Source organism: Lampetra planeri, chromosome 82 (assembly GCF_965212315.1).
Source record: "Lampetra planeri chromosome 82, kcLamPlan1.2.h2, whole genome shotgun sequence".
NCBI lineage: Eukaryota > Metazoa > Chordata > Hyperoartia > Petromyzontiformes > Petromyzontidae > Lampetra > Lampetra planeri.
Window position 1 is genome coordinate 1574869 of NC_136186.1, and position 22990 is coordinate 1597858.

A 22990-nucleotide genomic window follows, 5' to 3' on the forward strand; every position below is an offset into this window, starting at 1 on the left:
GTATGGGTTCTAGATTTGAAGCTTTCGTCACTGCAAGGATTCATACTCTTAGTTATTTCGGTAAAGTCACGTAGGTATAAAATTAAATAAAAATTAATAAAAATAAAATAATAAAAAATCACGACGTTTCGGAGGCAACACAACTCTCCATCCCAGGTGGGACCGTCACAGCTGAATTTGCTGTATCAAGTGAGGCAGGGATTCCAAGATGCAAGTTCTTAAATACAAGTTAAGGGGGGAGGAGCTTATCAGAATGTGGTAGCCAATGAATGTAAAGTATTGGGAGAGGGGGCGGGGCTTAAAGAGAGCACGATGTGTATGGGGTCTGTAGAGTTAAAACACACGACATTGTCTCGAAAACTAGCACACCATGTCACCACACCATCACACCAAAATATTACGACACCAATTCTCCCCATCACCTTTCTCATCATACTACACGACCACCAATTCAATACACCATATTAGAGCCTCATCATGCCTCTATACCTTCACAATACACCATCTCTCGAGAACATTCCACTACTTCTCCTCTCCATATCACAACATCATGTCCCGACACCATCACCGCATCTCTTCACCGTCCCACTCATGCAGGCACTTGAAGTGGCCATTTATTACCAATGAAGACAGAATGATATCAGGCAGTCACATGAATTATGTCTGTGTGTACTAAGCAAGTTTGAATGACTGAATGTGGGTGGCTGCATCTGTACCTACATGTGTGAGTATGTTTTTTTGTTTGGGTTCATGTGCACGTCCACGTTTGCGTGCCTGTGGGTATGAATGTTTGCTTGCATGGGCATGTCTGAATGTTCCTTTGCTTATCTTTGCTTGATCAGAGGATAATTGGGGAGTTGAAAGACGTCAGCGGGGTGAAGCATCTCCAGGAAAAGAACCTTGGCAAAGAAAGATGCACCATGGAAGAGGAGCGCCTCTTTGAGGTGCAGCGCATTGCCAGGGCGAAGTGTCGCACAGAGGAAAAGTACTTCCGAGACTATCTCCTCAAGAAGCGCATCATTCAAGTGAAGTACTTCATTGATGAGAAGCATCATCTCGAGATGAAGTGTCCTGAGGAGAAGAATCTGGAGGAGGAGGAGTGTCTCGCCAACGTGAAACGCGTCGAGGAGGATAAGCGCCTTGAGCAGGAGCAGCGCCTCGTCAGCATTACTACCACCGCCACCACCGCCATCACCGCCACCACTGCCACCACCACCGCCACCACCGCCGTCACCACTGCCACCACCACTGCCACCACCGCTACAACCTCCCCTGCCAACGCCACCATCGCCAACGCCACCGCCGCCACCACCACCGCCTCCACCACCACCACCGCCACCGCTGCCGCCGCCACCACCGCCACCACCACCACCGCAGTAACCACCACCGCAACCGCTGCTGCCGCCACCGCATCCACTGCCATCACTGCCACCACCACCGCCACTACCGCCACCGCCACCACCACTGCCACCGCCACTGCCACCGCCACCACTTCTGCCACCACAACCACCGCAGTAACCACCACCACCACCGCTGGCGCCGCCACGACCGCTACCGCCACCACCACCGCTGCCATCACCACCGCCCCCGCATCCACCTCTGATATTCCTGTGCAGGGCCTGATTGCTCCAAGCTTTGGAGAAGAGTGCTTCCAAGCAGAGAAGATAGAGAAGAAGACAGAGGTGGAACAGGAAGAGGAGAAGGTGGAGGTGGTGGAGGACGAGGAGGTTGAGGAGGAACAAGAGGAAAGAATAGAGAAGACAGAGAATGGAGAGAAGATGGTGGTGGAGGACGAGACAGAGGAGGAGATGGAGGACGAGACAAAGCAGGAGGTGGAGGAGGTGCAGGTGGTGGAGGTGGTGATGCAGGGAAAGAAGAGGAAGCGAGGGGGCCTTGCTCGCGTGGCGAGAGCGATCACCTCACTCTTCCGCCGCGTGCTGCTGTGTGGTGGCATGTCCACCACACAGTAGGGGTGGTTGTTGTGGTCGTGGATCGCTGCCAACCATAACCACTATCACCAGACTACCCACCCACCCCGTGATACATGCCACCCACCCACACACCCTGTGATACACGTCACACACACACACCACATGGTTCCCCGGAGAGACGGGGCCACTGGGACCACAGCTGTGGAAGGAATCTGAGCAGCAGATGCCAGGACTACAGTGGGGAACGACTGCTATCAAGACACCTCACACAACAAACACACACGGGACTAGCCAAAAAACATAGCCGTCCCCATCCTGGGCCCCTTCCATGCTGGTTTTCATCCAGGCAGTCCTCATGGGGTGACCTTGCCATGGTTTCCAGGACATGGAAGGGGAAGCTGACCCAGGATGAGAGAGCTAGAGGGGTCTTGTACAGACAATTGACGAAACCTGCCACGTGGCAAGCCCCAGGGCCACTCTTGTAAAGAATAAGATTCAATACCATTGTTGTTGCTGGTACTATAAAAACTTTGTGAAATAAACCCATGATGACACAACATAACGTTGAATTGCTTGCAAGTGCTGTCTGTGTTGGGTAAATGTGCCTTGGCTCGGATGTGAGGTGTCCCAGCTGTGTGTGTGGCAGTACAAGTGTAATGAGCGACTTCCACGACACGTCACATAGAGGGTACTTCTTCTTTATTTCTCACAGTGGGCACAATACAGGCCAACACTGGTTCTTCCTCTCACTGAATATAACTCTCGGCAATAACACCTCTAGTGGCTGCACGCAGAGCCGATCACTCGGCGTGGTCTTCCCAGGACAGCAGGTGTCACTTTGTCATGTCAACAGGTGTAACCCTGTCATTACACAAGGACAAACATATGAGAGACGTTTTGGGAAATGGTCCTTCTTCAGAGAAAATACAAATAGTGGTGGGAAAATATATTCAGGTGAATCGCCTCCTGCACAACACTGCCACTCTACTCCACTTCCCCACTGCCCCATTGACCTCTTTCCCTCTGCCCCTTTGCCGCACTGCCCCCTCTGCTCCACTGTCCCACTTCTCCTCAGGTCCAATGCTCCACTGCCCTTCTACTCCACTGCACCACTGCCCCTCTCTTCACCTTCTGCCACAGTAGTTGAAACAAATAGTTCAGTTTCTTAAACCCCCCTGCCTCTTATTCTTAGGTTTTTTCGGTAAAGTCACGTAGGTAAAACATTGAAATTAATAAAAGTAAAATAAAAATAAAATAAAAATCACGACGTTTCGGATGCAACACAAGCTTCCGTCTTCAGGTGGAACCGTCACAGCCACGACAGCGGTATCAAGTAAATGAGAGATTGCAGGAGCTACCACTCCGTATATATAATGGTTGGAGAGGGGGGGGGGAAGCGGAATAAAAAGTGTGATGTACTTGCCGCTTCCCCCCCCCCTCTCCAACCATTATATATAAACGGAGTGGTAGCTCTTGTAATCTCTCATTTACTTGATACAGCTGTCGTGGCTGTGACGGTTCCACCTGAAGACGGAAGCTTGTGTTGCCTCCGAAACGTCGTGATGTTTATTTTATTTTACTTTTATTAATTTTAATGTTTTACCTACGTGACTTTACCGAAAAAACCTAAGAATATGAATCCTTGCAGTCACGAAAGCTTCAAGTCTAGTCTGAAGTATCAAAATAACTTTTAAAAAATCAGATTTTTATTCATCTGCAAAAAAATTATGAACGTTAATAATGCTGTGCATGCACACTCGCGTGTATGTGTACACTGCATTGTATGTCTGTATGTACACCCCTGTATATGCACACTCATGTGTGTATGCACACAGCTGTATATATATAGTGGTGCTTGGATGCACACTCGTGTGTGCATGTCTACTCGTCAGTGTTTTTTTAAGGAAGGATATTGTAGCAATAACGTACGATCAGTCATTTTTTAAAAAACAAATCAGGTTTTTATTAATCTGCAAGAATATTGATGCTGAAACTTGTATCGAAATCTTTATTAATATTCGTTTGGTCAAACAGTTAAAGAACGAGACAAATTATTTTATTTTCAGTAATGTAATAGTTTAAAATCTTCTCAAAATCAAACACGCAAACGTGGATTTATCATTCCCCCATGACATCCTTATCGATTGAAGCTATTCATCCTTAAGTCAAAGCCATCAAACACAGGAACAACGAACCTGAAATCCACGTACATCCTGAAACCGATAATCTGCTGTAGTTTTTATTAAACAATGAGGAAAATGCTTTTTCTCATAATGAGCAAAGTTATGATCACAGTCTTTCTCCAACTTTAGCTCAACAAGACCACTTCACAACGAGAGTAAAAACAGGAATTGAACCACCTCACAACCAGTGCGCATCACACCACATCAACAAGTAATCCGATAGGACTACGAAGCACCACCTTAACGTGACAAAATCTGGAATAAATAAGACAGCAAGCTCACATAATTTGCTGTGAGAAGATTGCAACACAAACCACCTCCCAGCATAAGCACCAGCCATTTAACAGCCCCGATGATCCAACTACCAGACGAAGCAATGTATCTATCGAAGTATAAAATTGTTGCCATCCTGAAATAAGTGAGCACTTCTGGAACTTAAAAGGAAGACTTTCATCTGAACACATTATAGAGCATTCACATCACTCTAGCTCGGAGTACTGGAAATCACTGAAAAAATATATCTAAGAGACACGAATATACACAGGGCAACAGTTAACAGATGTACTCAATACGTTTGAGTCTTCAGCCACTCCACTACATCCAGCCATCTCTCCGGATCCAACTTCATGGGGTCGAAAGTGGAATTATCGTCAGCGCTGATTATATCCACTACATCTAGCCATCTCTCAGGATCCAACTGCATGGGGTCGAAAGAGGAATTGTCGTCAGGACTCATTACATCCGCTACATTCAACCATCTCTCAGGATCCACCTGCCTACGTTTGAAAGATGCATTTTTTTCAGCACTTTGAATTTCACTTCTCTATCATTGCGGATATTGTGATGCTTGTTTCGGGGTGATGACCGTGAAAATGTCTTCTCCCCCGTAAAGCAATTTAATGACTTTTCATCCGAGTGTGTTTTCTGGTGCCTGGGAGGATCTGATTTCAGTGCAAATGCCTTCCCGCACACAGAGCAATTGAACGGCTTCTCGCTCGTGTGTGTTTTTTGGTGACTTTGAAGATTTTGTTTCAGTGAAAATGCCTTCCCACACACAGAGCAATTGAATGGCTTCTCACTCGTGTGTGTGTGGCGCTGTGGAAAGGTTATCTGCTCCATGTGACTGATTCTTCAGTGACAGTAGTGGGTGTTTTTTAGAGTAAAATGCACCCTCTAAGCTGCGTGCATGTCTGGCTCAAATCGTCAAGAAGCTAACTTTTTACCAACGTCTAACGGAGACACAGTAACGTCTCGGAAGTCGGACTACACACGCGATTACCAGTTTATCCACTAACAAAGACACTTACTTGTTGATGCACGGCGTATCGATGTCCCTGTAACCCGTCTGAAGAGATCGCCACGAACTCTCCCGAAGCGAAGTCGCCAACCAGTCGCCAAGCAATCGTGCTCGCCAGGCTGGGTCTCGTGGAAGAAGGGTTATCTGCAGAGCGGGGAGTCTAGCGTCTATCCTCAGCAAAATCCCTCTCGAAATGATCTTGAGGTCTGATTTTAAGCCCCTTATAACTTCGCTCTCGCATTCAAATCCTTTTTTCTCGACTTGGCCTATTATGGACCTTGCATTCAATTGCTAATTTTACATTAACAATCCGCATATCTAGCAACATAATACGTATGTACATCTCACTGCAAAATTGTACACTTCCGTTTGAATAAGGATGTGCATCTCCATGCATAATTCCGTGCTTCGTGTTAATTTGCTAATATTCACCCCCCAATGTCCTCTAAACTGCTGCAAGTTTAGAGGATTATAAAGCGACATACAGTCTGAAATATCAAAATTGGTGATTTCGCGCTTGATTTGGAATAAAATGTGCAAGTTTATACTGTACTGACTTTGTTTTATAAATATATTTAATGACAATCGTGTTGAGCGGGGTGCTTCTAGAAAACGAGTGTTATATATTATAATTTCTGCCATGAACTTTAAATAATGATCTGAATGGTTTAGCTTGTAAGCGTGGTTTATTATAATGTCCATATTAAAGGTTTTTTTGGGTTAGATAGCTTAAATATATAAATGTGTCGTTGAAACCCGCCACCACCCGACAAAGTCAACTAGTTAGGGTTGTCACGTAAACAGAACATGCAAATTTGTCACTAGTACAGCACACCGGTGTGTTGGAGAGCCAAGCCACAACATTTACAATCTGAGTACGACGTTTCTCCTGTAATTAAAACTAGCTTCATCAGTCGACAGCCAGATTTGGGAAGTCTCACTGTTTAGTTTCTTATAGATGTGTTGACGACGCAGCTGCGTTCTTGAACAATGTTGGGGGGGGGCGTGGGATTACTGAGGCAATGTCCATTAAGTGTGTGCATTATGCGAGCCCTTTGAACGTGTCTTTCCTGTCTATCGTATTTATTAAAATAGCCCTACCAACGGTAATTTCTACTGAAGTACGCTTTCCTTTGTCGCCATGCATTTATTTAATGTTTTATTTTAAAGACACATTTATATACGTCAGCGATCTAACCTAACAACATATGTTATGGATGCTATTGGTCCCGAAATCCTACATGTTAAACTCGTGTGTATGTGTTTAATATTTTGGATGTTTTTTAAAATGATAATTGCATTGAATATGGAGAGGTTACCAGCGCCTCGCACCCGTCCAGAGACCTCGTGGGCCTCTGTGGTGGCTACGAGCCTTCCCTCCAGGACATTGCTCACATCCACCGCAGCGTTAACGTCCGGCACCGCCGATGAGGTAGCGGATTGGATTTACAGAACTTTACTCGTGGCTGGGTAATTCCAAACAACAGGGGGCTCGTGAAAAAAAATACTACTGTTTGTATGTACATGGATCTGTACTTCTGTGTATGTCCACTCGTGTGTTTATTTACACTCGTTGATGTGGGTATGCACATGCGTGAATGTGTGTGTATAGGTATGTACAATAATTTGTGCGCACATTTGTTCGTGTAGTAGAACGCAATCCCTTTGCAGGTACACTGCTGTGTATGTACACTCGTGTGTGTATGCGCACTTGTATGCATGTGCACCTGTGTGTGTATGAATGAAGCAGTGTGTATGCACATTCGTGTAAGTTTCTACAGAGCTGTGTATGTCCACTCGTGTGTGGGTGTGTGTACATGGGGTGTATATGTGTACTCGTGTATGATTATGTATTGAAACAAACAAATTATTTTTATATTGTGTCGTACAAATAATATAGGGACAACGTGGTAGGAATGCGCCACCACAACAGGGAACTACAGGGTTGAGACTCCCCGCTCGTGGTGCTAAATGAATGAAAACAGCGCCACTGAGCAGACAGAGCCCCGCCCCTACAGCTCGTGAGTGTGACGTAGTGAGTGTGACCAGCGGACTGCCACGATGCTGCCAGGAAAGGGTAAACTTGTGTGATGGAGATGCTTCACCTGAAACTCGCCTCCACACGTGTTCGCTATGAACATTGTAGCAATAAGGGACGATCAGTCATCTTTAACATAGCAGGTCTTTATTGTTCTGCAAGTAAAGTAACGTTAAAACTCGTAGAAACACATGCACACTCGTGTGTGAATGCACACCGCTGTATATACAGTCGTGTTTGGATGCACACTCGTGTGTGTATGTCTACTCGTCCGTGTTTTTTTTAAGGAAGGATATGGTAGCAATAACGTACGATCAGTCATCTTTAAAAACAAATCAGGTCTTTATTAATCTGCAAGAAAGTTGACGTTAATACTCGTATCGAAATCTTTATTAATAATCATGCTCAAACAGGAAAGGAACTAGGCAAATTATTTCCCAATAGGAATTCAGCAGTTAAAATATATTCTTAAAATCAAACACGTCAACGTCGATTTCCCCTTTGACGTCCTTTTCGACTGAAGCCATTCGTCCAAAGTATAAAATTGTTGTCATTCTGAAATGAGTGAACACTTTGGAACTTATCAGGAAGACATTCATCTGAACACATTATAGGGCATTCACAACATCACTCTAGCTTGAAGTCCTAGAAATCACGAATATGACTCTCCAGCCATTCCACTACGTAAAGCCATCTCTCAGGATAGACAGCACGTGTCACTTTGTAATGTCAACAGGTGTAATCCTGTCATTACACAAGGACACACATTTGAGAGACGTTTTGGAAAATGGCCCTTCTTCAGAGCAAATAAAAATAGTGGTGGGAAAATATATTCAGGTGAATCGCCTCCTGCACAACACTGCCACTCTACACCACTGCCCCAATTACCTCTTTCCCTCTGCCCCTTTTCCGCACTGCCCCCTCTGCTCCACTGTCCCACGTTTCCTCAGGTCCAATGCTCCACTGCCCTTCTGCTCCACTGCACCTCTGCTCCCCTTCTGCCACAGCAGTTGAAACAAATAGTTGAGTTTCTTAAACCCCCCTGCCTCTGTCCATCTAGCAGTAGAAATGGGTATGCCACAATCGAGCAGCAAGGTGTGTGTGGTGGATTAAAGTTCATGAAGAAAATGCAAATGATTCTAGCGAGATTTCATAAATGGGAAGAATAATCCGAACCAGTGTGCCGTAGCAATGGCAAGCAAATGGAAGTATGAACTTGAAAAATACTTCATGCAAATAACCTAACCCTATGACTTCAATACACTTGTAAAATATGAGACTAATATTCCGAATATTGTTAATAATTCCAAGCGTTTGGAGTGGAAACAAAGGAATTAGAATCGAACGCTTTTCTGTCATTAGCATAACGTACTTCAGTGTTGTGGGGCATCTAAGATTAATATCGTCAGCTTAACTTGTGAAAATAATCACAAAACCCCGCTATCCAGCACTGCACCACGTGATGCGCCAGCCAGGATCAGCTTCGCGCTAGTGACGTCACCTCTGTTACGTCACAGCCACGCCTCCGCCCACAGTCGAGAGGAATGCACACGAGGGAGGAGCAGAAGAAGCTTTTTGAGAGCGAATCCTCAACGAGGTTAGATCGGTTACTTGACATGCCCTGAAATGTTGCTGTTACTGTCGTTGTTTAGACCCCAGGCGAGTCAGAATTTAAAACGAGCATAACTAACCCGTTTAAATCTCATAGAATATGAATAACATGTGGCAGTAATAACAAATTATTTAAGTATGGTCATATGACCCTAATGACCCACAAGGCATATGGGTCTTTTATCAAGCAGTCGATTAATACAAATGGGCTGTACATGAACATGCATGTCGAGATTAGAGGTGAAATATCATTGTTAAGTCTGGTGATTATGTTTAATGGAATAGGCAGTTGAAGTAAACATGTTCGTGTGGGTGGATGAGTGAGTGATCGGGCGCACACATGAGTGGGCAAACAAGCGAGTGAGTAGGCTTTTAAAGCAACAGTCACGATAGTCTTCTTGGTTCTTTCGGTAAAGTCACGTAGAAGGGAAATAATAAAATGATAAAATAAAACATAATAAAATACAATTCTCACGACGTTTCGGCCACAACGCAAGCAGCCGTCCTCAGGTGAAGAACAGGGCTGTCGAAAAGAACACCACCAAGCTTGGCAGCATATATTTAAGCTGGGTTAGAGGGGGAAGGGCGCATTGACAAAGGAATTTGCATATAAACAGATGAATTTAACATATTTATTGAAAATGCAGATATGGGATTAGTCACTACTTGTGAAATTCGTAGGAGGTGGGGGGGGGGGGTCTCAAAGTCATATTATGCCCGTGCATTATGTAGGATTAGCAGCAACAACAAAAAAGTCACGATAGTGTTTTAGATTTGAAGCTTTCATGACTGCAAGGATTCATACTCTTAGGTTTTTTTCGGGAAAAGTCACGTAGGGGGAAATAAATAAATAAAAAGCGTTTACAATATTTATAATAATATAACTAAATAATTAACTTTTACAATATTTATAATGATATAAATAAAAAAGAACTCACGACGTTTCGGAGGCAACACAAGCTTCCTTCATCAGGTGTAAAAAGGCACAGCAAAATAACTGTAGAATAACTGTAAAATAACTGTAGTTATTTTGCCTTTTTACACCTAACGACAGTTATTTTGCGGTGCCTTTTTACACCTGATGAAGGAAGCTTGTGTTGCCTCCGAAATGTCGTGAGTTATTATTTTATTTCTATTATTATTGCTATTATTCTTATTATTTATTATCTATTTTTACCTACGTGTCTTTACCGAAAATAAACCTAAGAGTATAGTCATGATAGTGATTGGATTGGTACAATGAGTGGTCAAATATGTATTAATTAGGAGGATGAGTGATTCAAAAGGTTGCTAAATCTGAACATTGTTCCAACCTCCGCAGGCCATCCAACTTCAAACAAAATCTACTCCTTCCCAACAACATGGACGGACAAATCACGTGGGCTGAGATCTTGGATGACTATGAGGGTAAGTCCCAGATACCTGCATCACATGGATTATATGCGGAGGAGGAGTCTCCTTGATTAATTACTTTTCGTAGACATGGCTTGGTGGTAATGGGAAGACGTAATGATCGAGTGTGGCAAAGAGGATGGGTTTAGATTTGAGTTTCTGCCATCTTTGTTCAAACTCGGGTCTCAAGCTTACGTAATTTACGGTCTCAAAATGCCGACAAAAACATGACTTGTAAAGTTGAAATTCCGTGTGATGACTATTTCTCAATAGCAGGTCCTGTTGTGTGGTAAGAGGTAATTACTGGGATCTCAAAATTAGTTCTGTGAAACTCCATGTCCTTCGTTCTCTAATTCATTACTCGTCCTTGGAATGCATTTTCTGTTCTTCATAGCCCGGGAGTCGGCGAGCCAGTCGACCACGTGGGGACGTTATGGATAAGGTGGACCCTTTCCCAGGCCAAAGTTACAAGAATCGCTCCCCAAAGGTGTGTATGGGTTCTAGATTTGAAGCTTTCGTCACTGCAAGGATTCATACTCTTAGTTATTTCGGTAAAGTCACGTAGGTATAAAATTAAATAAAAATTAATTAAAATAAAATAATAAAAAATCACGACGTTTCGGAGGCAACACAACTCTCCATCCCAGGTGGGACCGTCACAGCTGAATTTGCTGTATCAAGTGAGGCAGGGATTCCAAGATGCAAGTTCTTAAATACAAGTTAAGGGGGGAGGAGCTTATCAGAATGTGGTAGCCAATGAATGTAAAGTATTGGGAGAGGGGGCGGGGCTTAAAGAGAGCACGATGTGTATGGGGTCTGTAGAGTTAAAACACACGACATTGTCTCGAAAACTAGCACACCATGTCACCACACCATCACACCAAAATATTACGACACCAATTCTCCCCATCACCTTTCTCATCATACTACACGACCACCAATTCAATACACCATATTAGAGCCTCATCATGCCTCTATACCTTCACAATACACCATCTCTCGAGAACATTCCACTACTTCTCCTCTCCATATCACAACATCATGTCCCGACACCATCACCGCATCTCTTCACCGTCCCACTCATGCAGGCACTTGAAGTGGCCATTTATTACCAATGAAGACAGAATGATATCAGGCAGTCACATGAATTATGTCTGTGTGTACTAAGCAAGTTTGAATGACTGAATGTGGGTGGCTGCATCTGTACCTACATGTGTGAGTATGTTTTTTTGTTTGGGTTCATGTGCACGTCCACGTTTGCGTGCCTGTGGGTATGAATGTTTGCTTGCATGGGCATGTCTGAATGTTCCTTTGCTTATCTTTGCTTGATCAGAGGATAATTGGGGAGTTGAAAGACGTCAGCGGGGTGAAGCATCTCCAGGAAAAGAACCTTGGCAAAGAAAGATGCACCATGGAAGAGGAGCGCCTCTTTGAGGTGCAGCGCATTGCCAGGGCGAAGTGTCGCACAGAGGAAAAGTACTTCCGAGACTATCTCCTCAAGAAGCGCATCATTCAAGTGAAGTACTTCATTGATGAGAAGCATCATCTCGAGATGAAGTGTCCTGAGGAGAAGAATCTGGAGGAGGAGGAGTGTCTCGCCAACGTGAAACGCGTCGAGGAGGATAAGCGCCTTGAGCAGGAGCAGCGCCTCGTCAGCATTACTACCACCGCCACCACCGCCATCACCGCCACCACTGCCACCACCACCGCCACCACCGCCGTCACCACTGCCACCACCACTGCCACCACCGCTACAACCTCCCCTGCCAACGCCACCATCGCCAACGCCACCGCCGCCACCACCACCGCCTCCACCACGACCACCGCCACCGCTGCCGCCGCCACCACCGCCACCACCACCACCGCAGTAACCACCACCGCAACCGCTGCTGCCGCCACCGCATCCACTGCCATCACTGCCACCACCACCGCCACTACCGCCACCGCCACCACCACTGCCACCGCCACTGCCACCGCCACCACTTCTGCCACCACAACCACCGCAGTAACCACCACCACCACCGCTGGCGCCGCCACGACCGCTACCGCCACCACCACCGCTGCCATCACCACCGCCCCCGCATCCACCTCTGATATTCCTGTGCAGGGCCTGATTGCTCCAAGCTTTGGAGAAGAGTGCTTCCAAGCAGAGAAGATAGAGAAGAAGACAGAGGTGGAACAGGAAGAGGAGAAGGTGGAGGTGGTGGAGGACGAGGAGGTTGAGGAGGAACAAGAGGAAAGAATAGAGAAGACAGAGAATGGAGAGAAGATGGTGGTGGAGGACGAGACAGAGGAGGAGATGGAGGACGAGACAAAGCAGGAGGTGGAGGAGGTGCAGGAGGTGGAGGTGGTGATGCAGGGAAAGAAGAGGAAGCGAGGGGGCCTTGCTCGCGTGGCGAGAGCGATCACCTCACTCTTCCGCCGCGTGCTGCTGTGTGGTGGCATGTCCACCACACAGTAGGGGTGGTTGTTGTGGTCGTGGATCGCTGCCAACCATAACCACTATCACCAGACTACCCACCCACCCCGTGATACATGCCACCCACCCACACACCCTGTGATACACGTCACACACACACACCACATGGTTCCCCGGAGAGACGGGGCCACTGGGACCACAGCTGTGGAAGGAATCTGAGCAGCAGATGCCAGGACTACAGTGGGGAACGACTGCTATCAAGACACCTCACACAACAAACACACACGGGACTAGCCAAAAAACATAGCCGTCCCCATCCTGGGCCCCTTCCATGCTGGTTTTCATCCAGGCAGTCCTCATGGGGTGACCTTGCCATGGTTTCCAGGACATGGAAGGGGAAGCTGACCCAGGATGAGAGAGCTAGAGGGGTCTTGTACAGACAATTGACGAAACCTGCCACGTGGCAAGCCCCAGGGCCACTCTTGTAAAGAATAAGATTCAATACCATTGTTGTTGCTGGTACTATAAAAACTTTGTGAAATAAACCCATGATGACACAACATAACGTTGAATTGCTTGCAAGTGCTGTCTGTGTTGGGTAAATGTGCCTTGGCTCGGATGTGAGGTGTCCCAGCTGTGTGTGTGGCAGTACAAGTGTAATGAGCGACTTCCACGACACGTCACATAGAGGGTACTTCTTCTTTATTTCTCACAGTGGGCACAATACAGGCCAACACTGGTTCTTCCTCTCACTGAATATAACTCTCGGCAATAACACCTCTAGTGGCTGCACGCAGAGCCGATCACTCGGCGTGGTCTTCCCAGGACAGCAGGTGTCACTTTGTCATGTCAACAGGTGTAACCCTGTCATTACACAAGGACAAACATATGAGAGACGTTTTGGGAAATGGTCCTTCTTCAGAGAAAATACAAATAGTGGTGGGAAAATATATTCAGGTGAATCGCCTCCTGCACAACACTGCCACTCTACTCCACTTCCCCACTGCCCCATTGACCTCTTTCCCTCTGCCCCTTTGCCGCACTGCCCCCTCTGCTCCACTGTCCCACTTCTCCTCAGGTCCAATGCTCCACTGCCCTTCTACTCCACTGCACCACTGCCCCTCTCTTCACCTTCTGCCACAGTAGTTGAAACAAATAGTTCAGTTTCTTAAACCCCCCTGCCTCTTATTCTTAGGTTTTTTCGGTAAAGTCACGTAGGTAAAACATTGAAATTAATAAAAGTAAAATAAAAATAAAATAAAAATCACGACGTTTCGGATGCAACACAAGCTTCCGTCTTCAGGTGGAACCGTCACAGCCACGACAGCGGTATCAAGTAAATGAGAGATTGCAGGAGCTACCACTCCGTATATATAATGGTTGGAGAGGGGGGGGGGGGAAGCGGAATAAAAAGTGTGATGTACTTGCCGCTTCCCCCCCCCCTCTCCAACCATTATATATAAACGGAGTGGTAGCTCTTGTAATCTCTCATTTACTTGATACAGCTGTCGTGGCTGTGACGGTTCCACCTGAAGACGGAAGCTTGTGTTGCCTCCGAAACGTCGTGATGTTTATTTTATTTTACTTTTATTAATTTTAATGTTTTACCTACGTGACTTTACCGAAAAAACCTAAGAATATGAATCCTTGCAGTCACGAAAGCTTCAAGTCTAGTCTGAAGTATCAAAATAACTTTTAAAAAATCAGATTTTTATTCATCTGCAAAAAAATTATGAACGTTAATAATGCTGTGCATGCACACTCGCGTGTATGTGTACACTGCATTGTATGTCTGTATGTACACCCCTGTATATGCACACTCATGTGTGTATGCACACAGCTGTATATATATAGTGGTGCTTGGATGCACACTCGTGTGTGCATGTCTACTCGTCAGTGTTTTTTTAAGGAAGGATATTGTAGCAATAACGTACGATCAGTCATTTTTTAAAAAACAAATCAGGTTTTTATTAATCTGCAAGAATATTGATGCTGAAACTTGTATCGAAATCTTTATTAATATTCGTTTGGTCAAACAGTTAAAGAACGAGACAAATTATTTTATTTTCAGTAATGTAATAGTTTAAAATCTTCTCAAAATCAAACACGCAAACGTGGATTTATCATTCCCCCATGACATCCTTATCGATTGAAGCTATTCATCCTTAAGTCAAAGCCATCAAACACAGGAACAACGAACCTGAAATCCACGTACATCCTGAAACCGATAATCTGCTGTAGTTTTTATTAAACAATGAGGAAAATGCTTTTTCTCATAATGAGCAAAGTTATGATCACAGTCTTTCTCCAACTTTAGCTCAACAAGACCACTTCACAACGAGAGTAAAAACAGGAATTGAACCACCTCACAACCAGTGCGCATCACACCACATCAACAAGTAATCCGATAGGACTACGAAGCACCACCTTAACGTGACAAAATCTGGAATAAATAAGACAGCAAGCTCACATAATTTGCTGTGAGAAGATTGCAACACAAACCACCTCCCAGCATAAGCACCAGCCATTTAACAGCCCCGATGATCCAACTACCAGACGAAGCAATGTATCTATCGAAGTATAAAATTGTTGCCATCCTGAAATAAGTGAGCACTTCTGGAACTTAAAAGGAAGACTTTCATCTGAACACATTATAGAGCATTCACATCACTCTAGCTCGGAGTACTGGAAATCACTGAAAAAATATATCTAAGAGACACGAATATACACAGGGCAACAGTTAACAGATGTACTCAATACGTTTGAGTCTTCAGCCACTCCACTACATCCAGCCATCTCTCCGGATCCAACTTCATGGGGTCGAAAGTGGAATTATCGTCAGCGCTGATTATATCCACTACATCTAGCCATCTCTCAGGATCCAACTGCATGGGGTCGAAAGAGGAATTGTCGTCAGGACTCATTACATCCGCTACATTCAACCATCTCTCAGGATCCACCTGCCTACGTTTGAAAGATGCATTTTTTTCAGCACTTTGAATTTCACTTCTCTATCATTGCGGATATTGTGATGCTTGTTTCGGGGTGATGACCGTGAAAATGTCTTCTCCCCCGTAAAGCAATTTAATGACTTTTCATCCGAGTGTGTTTTCTGGTGCCTGGGAGGATCTGATTTCAGTGCAAATGCCTTCCCGCACACAGAGCAATTGAACGGCTTCTCGCTCGTGTGTGTTTTTTGGTGACTTTGAAGATTTTGTTTCAGTGAAAATGCCTTCCCACACACAGAGCAATTGAATGGCTTCTCACTCGTGTGTGTGTGGCGCTGTGGAAAGGTTATCTGCTCCATGTGACTGATTCTTCAGTGACAGTAGTGGGTGTTTTTTAGAGTAAAATGCACCCTCTAAGCTGCGTGCATGTCTGGCTCAAATCGTCAAGAAGCTAACTTTTTACCAACGTCTAACGGAGACACAGTAACGTCTCGGAAGTCGGACTACACACGCGATTACCAGTTTATCCACTAACAAAGACACTTACTTGTTGATGCACGGCGTATCGATGTCCCTGTAACCCGTCTGAAGAGATCGCCACGAACTCTCCCGAAGCGAAGTCGCCAACCAGTCGCCAAGCAATCGTGCTCGCCAGGCTGGGTCTCGTGGAAGAAGGGTTATCTGCAGAGCGGGGAGTCTAGCGTCTATCCTCAGCAAAATCCCTCTCGAAATGATCTTGAGGTCTGATTTTAAGCCCCTTATAACTTCGCTCTCGCATTCAAATCCTTTGTTCTCGACTTGGCCTATTATGGACCTTGCATTCAATTGCTAATTTTACATTAACAATCCGCATATCTAGCAACATAATACGTATGTACATCTCACTGCAAAATTGTACACTTCCGTTTGAATAAGGATGTGCATCTCCATGCATAATTCCGTGCTTCGTGTTAATTTGCTAATATTCACCCCCCAATGTCCTCTAAACTGCTGCAAGTTTAGAGGATTATAAAGCGACATACAGTCTGAAATATCAAAATTGGTGATTTCGCGCTTGATTTGGAATAAAATGTGCAAGTTTATACTGTACTGACTTTGTTTTATAAATATATTTAATGACAATCGTGTTGAGCGGGGTGCTTCTAGAAAACGAGTGTTATATATTATAATTTCTGCCATGAACTTTAAATAATGATCTGAATGGTTTAGCTTGTAAGCGTGGTTTATTATAATGTCCATATTAAAGGTTTTTTTGGGTTAGATAGCTTAAATATATAAATGTGTCGTTGAAACCCGCCACCACCCGACAAAGTCAACTAGTTAGGGTTGTCACGTAAACAGAACATGCAAATTTGTCACTAGTACAGCACACCGGTGTGTTGGAGAGCCAAGCCACAACATTTACAATCTGAGTACGACGTTTCTCCTGTAATTAAAACTAGCTTCATCAGTCGACAGCCAGATTTGGGAAGTCTCACTGTTTAGTTTCTTATAGATGTGTTGACGACGCAGCTGCGTTCTTGAACAATGTTGGGGGGGGGCGTGGGATTACTGAGGCAATGTCCATTAAGTGTGTGCATTATGCGAGCCCTTTGAACGTGTCTTTCCTGTCTATCGTATTTATTAAAATAGCCCTACCAACGGTAATTTCTACTGAAGTACGCTTTCCTTTGTCGCCATGCATTTATTTAATGTTTTATTTTAAAGACACATTTATATACGTCAGCGATCTAACCTAACAACATATGTTATGGATGCTATTGGTCCCGAAATCCTACATGTTAAACTCGTGTGTATGTGTTTAATATTTTGGATGTTTTTTAAAATGATAATTGCATTGAATATGGAGAGGTTACCAGCGCCTCGCACCCGTCCAGAGACCTCGTGGGCCTCTGTGGTGGCTACGAGCCTTCCCTCCAGGACATTGCTCACATCCACCGCAGCGTTAACGTCCGGCACCGCCGATGAGGTAGCGGATTGGATTTACAGAACTTTACTCGTGGCTGGGTAATTCCAAACAACAGGGGGCTCGTGAAAAAAAATACTACTGTTTGTATGTACATGGATCTGTACTTCTGTGTATGTCCACTCGTGTGTTTATTTACACTCGTTGATGTGGGTATGCACATGCGTGAATGTGTGTGTATAGGTATGTACAATAATTTGTGCGCACATTTGTTCGTGTAGTAGAACGCAATCCCTTTGCAGGTACACTGCTGTGTATGTACACTCGTGTGTGTATGCGCACTTGTATGCATGTGCACCTGTGTGTGTATGAATGAAGCAGTGTGTATGCACATTCGTGTAAGTTTCTACAGAGCTGTGTATGTCCACTCGTGTGTGGGTGTGTGTACATGGGGTGTATATGTGTACTCGTGTATGATTATGTATTGAAACAAACAAATTATTTTTATATTGTGTCGTACAAATAATATAGGGACAACGTGGTAGGAATGCGCCACCACAACAGGGAACTACAGGGTTGAGACTCCCCGCTCGTGGTGCTAAATGAATGAAAACAGCGCCACTGAGCAGACAGAGCCCCGCCCCTACAGCTCGTGAGTGTGACGTAGTGAGTGTGACCAGCGGACTGCCACGATGCTGCCAGGAAAGGGTAAACTTGTGTGATGGAGATGCTTCACCTGAAACTCGCCTCCACACGTGTTCGCTATGAACATTGTAGCAATAAGGGACGATCAGTCATCTTTAACATAGCAGGTCTTTATTGTTCTGCAAGTAAAGTAACGTTAAAACTCGTAGAAACACATGCACACTCGTGTGTGAATGCACACCGCTGTATATACAGTCGTGTTTGGATGCACACTCGTGTGTGTATGTCTACTCGTCCGTGTTTTTTTTAAGGAAGGATATGGTAGCAATAACGTACGATCAGTCATCTTTAAAAACAAATCAGGTCTTTATTAATCTGCAAGAAAGTTGACGTTAATACTCGTATCGAAATCTTTATTAATAATCATGCTCAAACAGGAAAGGAACTAGGCAAATTATTTCCCAATAGGAATTCAGCAGTTAAAATATATTCTTAAAATCAAACACGTCAACGTCGATTTCCCCTTTGACGTCCTTTTCGACTGAAGCCATTCGTCCAAAGTATAAAATTGTTGTCATTCTGAAATGAGTGAACACTTTGGAACTTATCAGGAAGACATTCATCTGAACACATTATAGGGCATTCACAACATCACTCTAGCTTGAAGTCCTAGAAATCACGAATATGACTCTCCAGCCATTCCACTACGTAAAGCCATCTCTCAGGATAGAACTGCACGGGGTCAAAAAATGAATTTCAATTGCACCTAATACATTGATCTAACAGAGACACAAACGTGCACATTCCAGGACTTTAACAGAAGTACTCAATACTTTGATTATCCAGCAACTCCAGCAGCCATTTCTCATTATCAACCCGCATGGGGTCTAAAGAGGAATTGTCGTCAGGACTCATTACATCCACTACATCCACGCATCTCTCAGGATCCACCATGCATAGGTTCGAAAGATGGATTTTTTTCAGGACTTTCGTTTTTCACCTTTTGATTTCACTTCCCTATCATTGCGGATCTTCTCATGCTTGTTTCAGGCTGGTCTCGTGGAAGAAGGGTTATCTGCAGAGCGGTGAGTCGAGCGTCTATCCTCAGCAAAATCCCTCTCGAAATGACTTTGAGGTCTGATTTTAAGCCCCTTATAACTTCGCTCTAGCATCAAAATCCTTTGTTCTCGACTTGGCCTATTATGGACTTTGCATTCAATTGTTAATTTTTACATTAACTATCCGCATATCTAGCAACACCACCACGCTTGGAGCGTATATTTAAGCTGGGTTGTAAGGGGAAGAGCGCCTTTACAAATTAATTTGCAAATCAAGAGGAATTTAGCATATGCAGATATGTGATTAGTACTACTTGTGAAATGCGTAGGAGGTGGGCGGGGGGTTTCAAAGTCATATTATGCCCGTGCAATTATGCAGGATAAGCAGCATCAAAGGGAGGGGATAGGGTTAGCATTAATAAAGGGAAGGAATGTTAATAGTATGTAGCTGCAGTAACTAAACAACCACGTAAAAAACTAAAGTATAAACTACATAGTATCATCAGTATACTAAATATACTCTCCAATAAGCTGAGCTACTAACAGTAAGTAATACATTCCAGCTAAACTTTTTTCCCTTACATCACACGGGTCTACCCCGTTATATATGCTGCCATCGACAAACCCAACATTAAATTACATACTGTTCAGATAATCGTCGCTGGTGTTGGCCGTGAGCATGAATTTAACGTGAGCGAAAATTGAGCTGTGCGCTAACCACTACACTACCTCTGCACACACGCGAGTGTGCATGCACAGCAATATTAACGTCAATATTTTTTTGCAGATTGATAAAAATCTGATTTTTTTAAGTTATCTGAGCGTCCGTTAACTGTACAATGCTTACAACAAACACGTACACACGAGTCAAAGTCAAGTGTACTTACACAGCAGTGTAAATACACACACGCTTACAGGCAATACCATGTCGATTATCATTAAAAGTGTATGACAGCAATCGTAATAATTTGAGTGGATTAAATTAAACAAATCACATTGATTGTTCTGACGTGCTCATATCAACACAAGAACTTCAATATATTTATAAAACAACGTCAGCACGGTATAAACTTGCACCTCAATGTCCAAAATCACAATTTTAATACTTCAGTCTGCATTTCCCTGGTAACGCATTTGAACTGGCAGCATTTTGCAGCATATTGCAGGGTGAATATAGTAGCAAATGAATGCAAATTATGCGGTGAGATGAATTTACGTATTCAGGCTTAAGCTCAATGGCAAGATTAGCGAAGCTCTGTTGCTAGATATGCAGATTGTAAATTCTAAAAACAAAAATTTAATTTAAAGATCATGAAATACAACGTCGAGAAATTCATATTTCATCAATGCAACATCATTCCAAACGACCCCACCATTTGTGTGCTGGTGTCATTGACCCAATTCGAATAATACCTGTGACTTACAGCTTTCCACACCTTACGCCACGCTCCCACGCCCCCTTCATTCGTTTTTTGTTTATCAGAAGGAGGCACTCCCTGTTTTTTGCCATTCCCCTGCCACGAGTAAAGTTTTGCAAAAACAACCCCCTTCCTTCATTGACCGTGTCAGACGGTAACGCTGTGGTGGATGTGAGCAATGTCCCGGAGTGAAGGCTCGTAGCCACTACAGCTGCCTACGAGGTATTTGGACGGGTGCGAGAGGCTGGTAACCCCTCAATATTCAATGGAATTACCGTAAAAACACGTCCAAAATATTAAACACGTGCAAAATATTGAACACAAACACACTGGTGTATATACACACCGAAGGTCGTATGTTACAGACTAAAAGGTGGTTGATTGTTCTTGTTGCATTACTTTATTAAAGACCACGCTTACAAGCTAAACCATTCAGATGATTATTTAAAGTTTATGACGTAAATTATAATATAACACACTTGTTTGCTAGAAGCACCATGTTCAACACGAGTGTCCTTAAATATGTTTATTAAACAGGTTCATCACAGTATAAACTTGCACCTCTTAGTCCAAATCAAACTCGACATCTTCATTTCTATATTTCGAACTGTATGTCGCTGTTAAATATTCTAAACCTGCAGCAGTTTACAGGACATAGCCGGGTGAATATTAGCAAATTCACAGGAAGCACTGAATTATGCATACAATTATGCAGTGAGATGCACATACATATTAAGGTTTAATAACAATGGCCAGATTAGCTAAGCTATGTTGTTTGATATGCAGTTTGTTAATGTAAAAAAATAAATTTAATGCAAGGTCCATGATAGGCCAAGACGAGAACAAAGGATTTGGATGCTAGAGGGGAGTTATAAGGAGCTTCAAATCAGACCTCAAGACCATTTGGAGAGGAATTTCACTGAGGAAAGACGCTCGACTCCTCGCTCTGCAGATTACCCTTCTGCTAGACCCAGCCTTGGCGAGCACGATTGCGTGGCGACTGGGAGAGTTTGTGGCGATCTCTTCAGACGGGTTACAGGGACATCGATACGCCGTGCATCAACAAGTAAGTGACTTTGTTAGTGGATACACTGGTAATCGTGTGTCGTAAGACTTACGAGACGTTACTGTCTCGGTTAGACGGTAGTGAGAGTTTGCTTTTTGGCGATTTGAGCCAGACATCCACGCAGCTTAAAGGGTACCTTTAACTCTCAACAACACCCGCGACTGTTCCTCTGCTCTGAAGAATCAGTCACATGGAGCAGATAAACTCTCCACAGCGCCACGCACACACGGTTAAGAAGCATTTCAATTTCTCTGCGTGTGTGAAGGCGTTTGCACGTAAAGCATATCTTCACAGTCACCAGAAAACACACACGGGCGAGAAGCCGTTCAAGTGCTCTGTGTGTGGGAAGTCATTTTCACTGAAATCAACTCTTAACCGTCACCAGAAAACACACACGGGCGAGAAGCCGTTCAATTGCTCTGTGTGTGGGAAGTCATTTTCACGGAAATCAACTCTTAACAGTCACCAGAAAACACACACGGGCGAGAAGCCGTTCAATTGCTCTGTTTGTGAGAAGTCATTTTCACAGAAATCAAATCTTCACAGTCACCAGAAAACACACTCGGGTGAGAAGCCATTCAATTGTGCTGTGTGTAAGAAGACATTTGCACAGAAATCACATCTTCACAGTCACCATAAAACACACACGGGCGAGAAGCCGTTCAATTGCTCTGTGTGTGGTAAGGCATTTGCATGGAAATCAAATCTTCACAGTCACCAGAAAACACACACGGGCGAGAAGCCATTCAAGTGTTCTACGTTGGAAAGGACACGGTCATCACCCCGAAACAAGCATGAGAAGATCCGCAATGATAGGGAAGTGAAATCAAAAGGTGAAATACAAAGTGCTGCAATGAGTCCTGAAAAAAATGCATCTTTAGAACCTATGCAGGTGGATCCTGAGAGATGCGTGGATGTAGTGGATGTAATGAGTCCTGACGACAATTCCTCTTTCGACCCCATGCAGTTGGATCCTGCGAGATGGCTGGATGTACTGAGCCCTGACGCCAATTCCTTTTTTGATCCCATGCAGGTTGATAATGAGAAATGGCTGCTGGAGTGGCTGGATAATCAAAGT

General features: G+C 44.2%; 1 protein-coding gene across 1 annotated transcript in view; it reads left to right on the top strand.

The window, feature by feature from the left end:
- Positions 1 to 22990, top strand: part of LOC144738383 (uncharacterized) — a 95060-nt gene that overhangs the window by 71802 nt on the left and 268 nt on the right. The window contains 1 exon segment of the mRNA XM_078621422.1: positions 22178 to 22671. Coding sequence (XP_078477548.1) covers positions 22178 to 22671 — 494 coding nt within the window.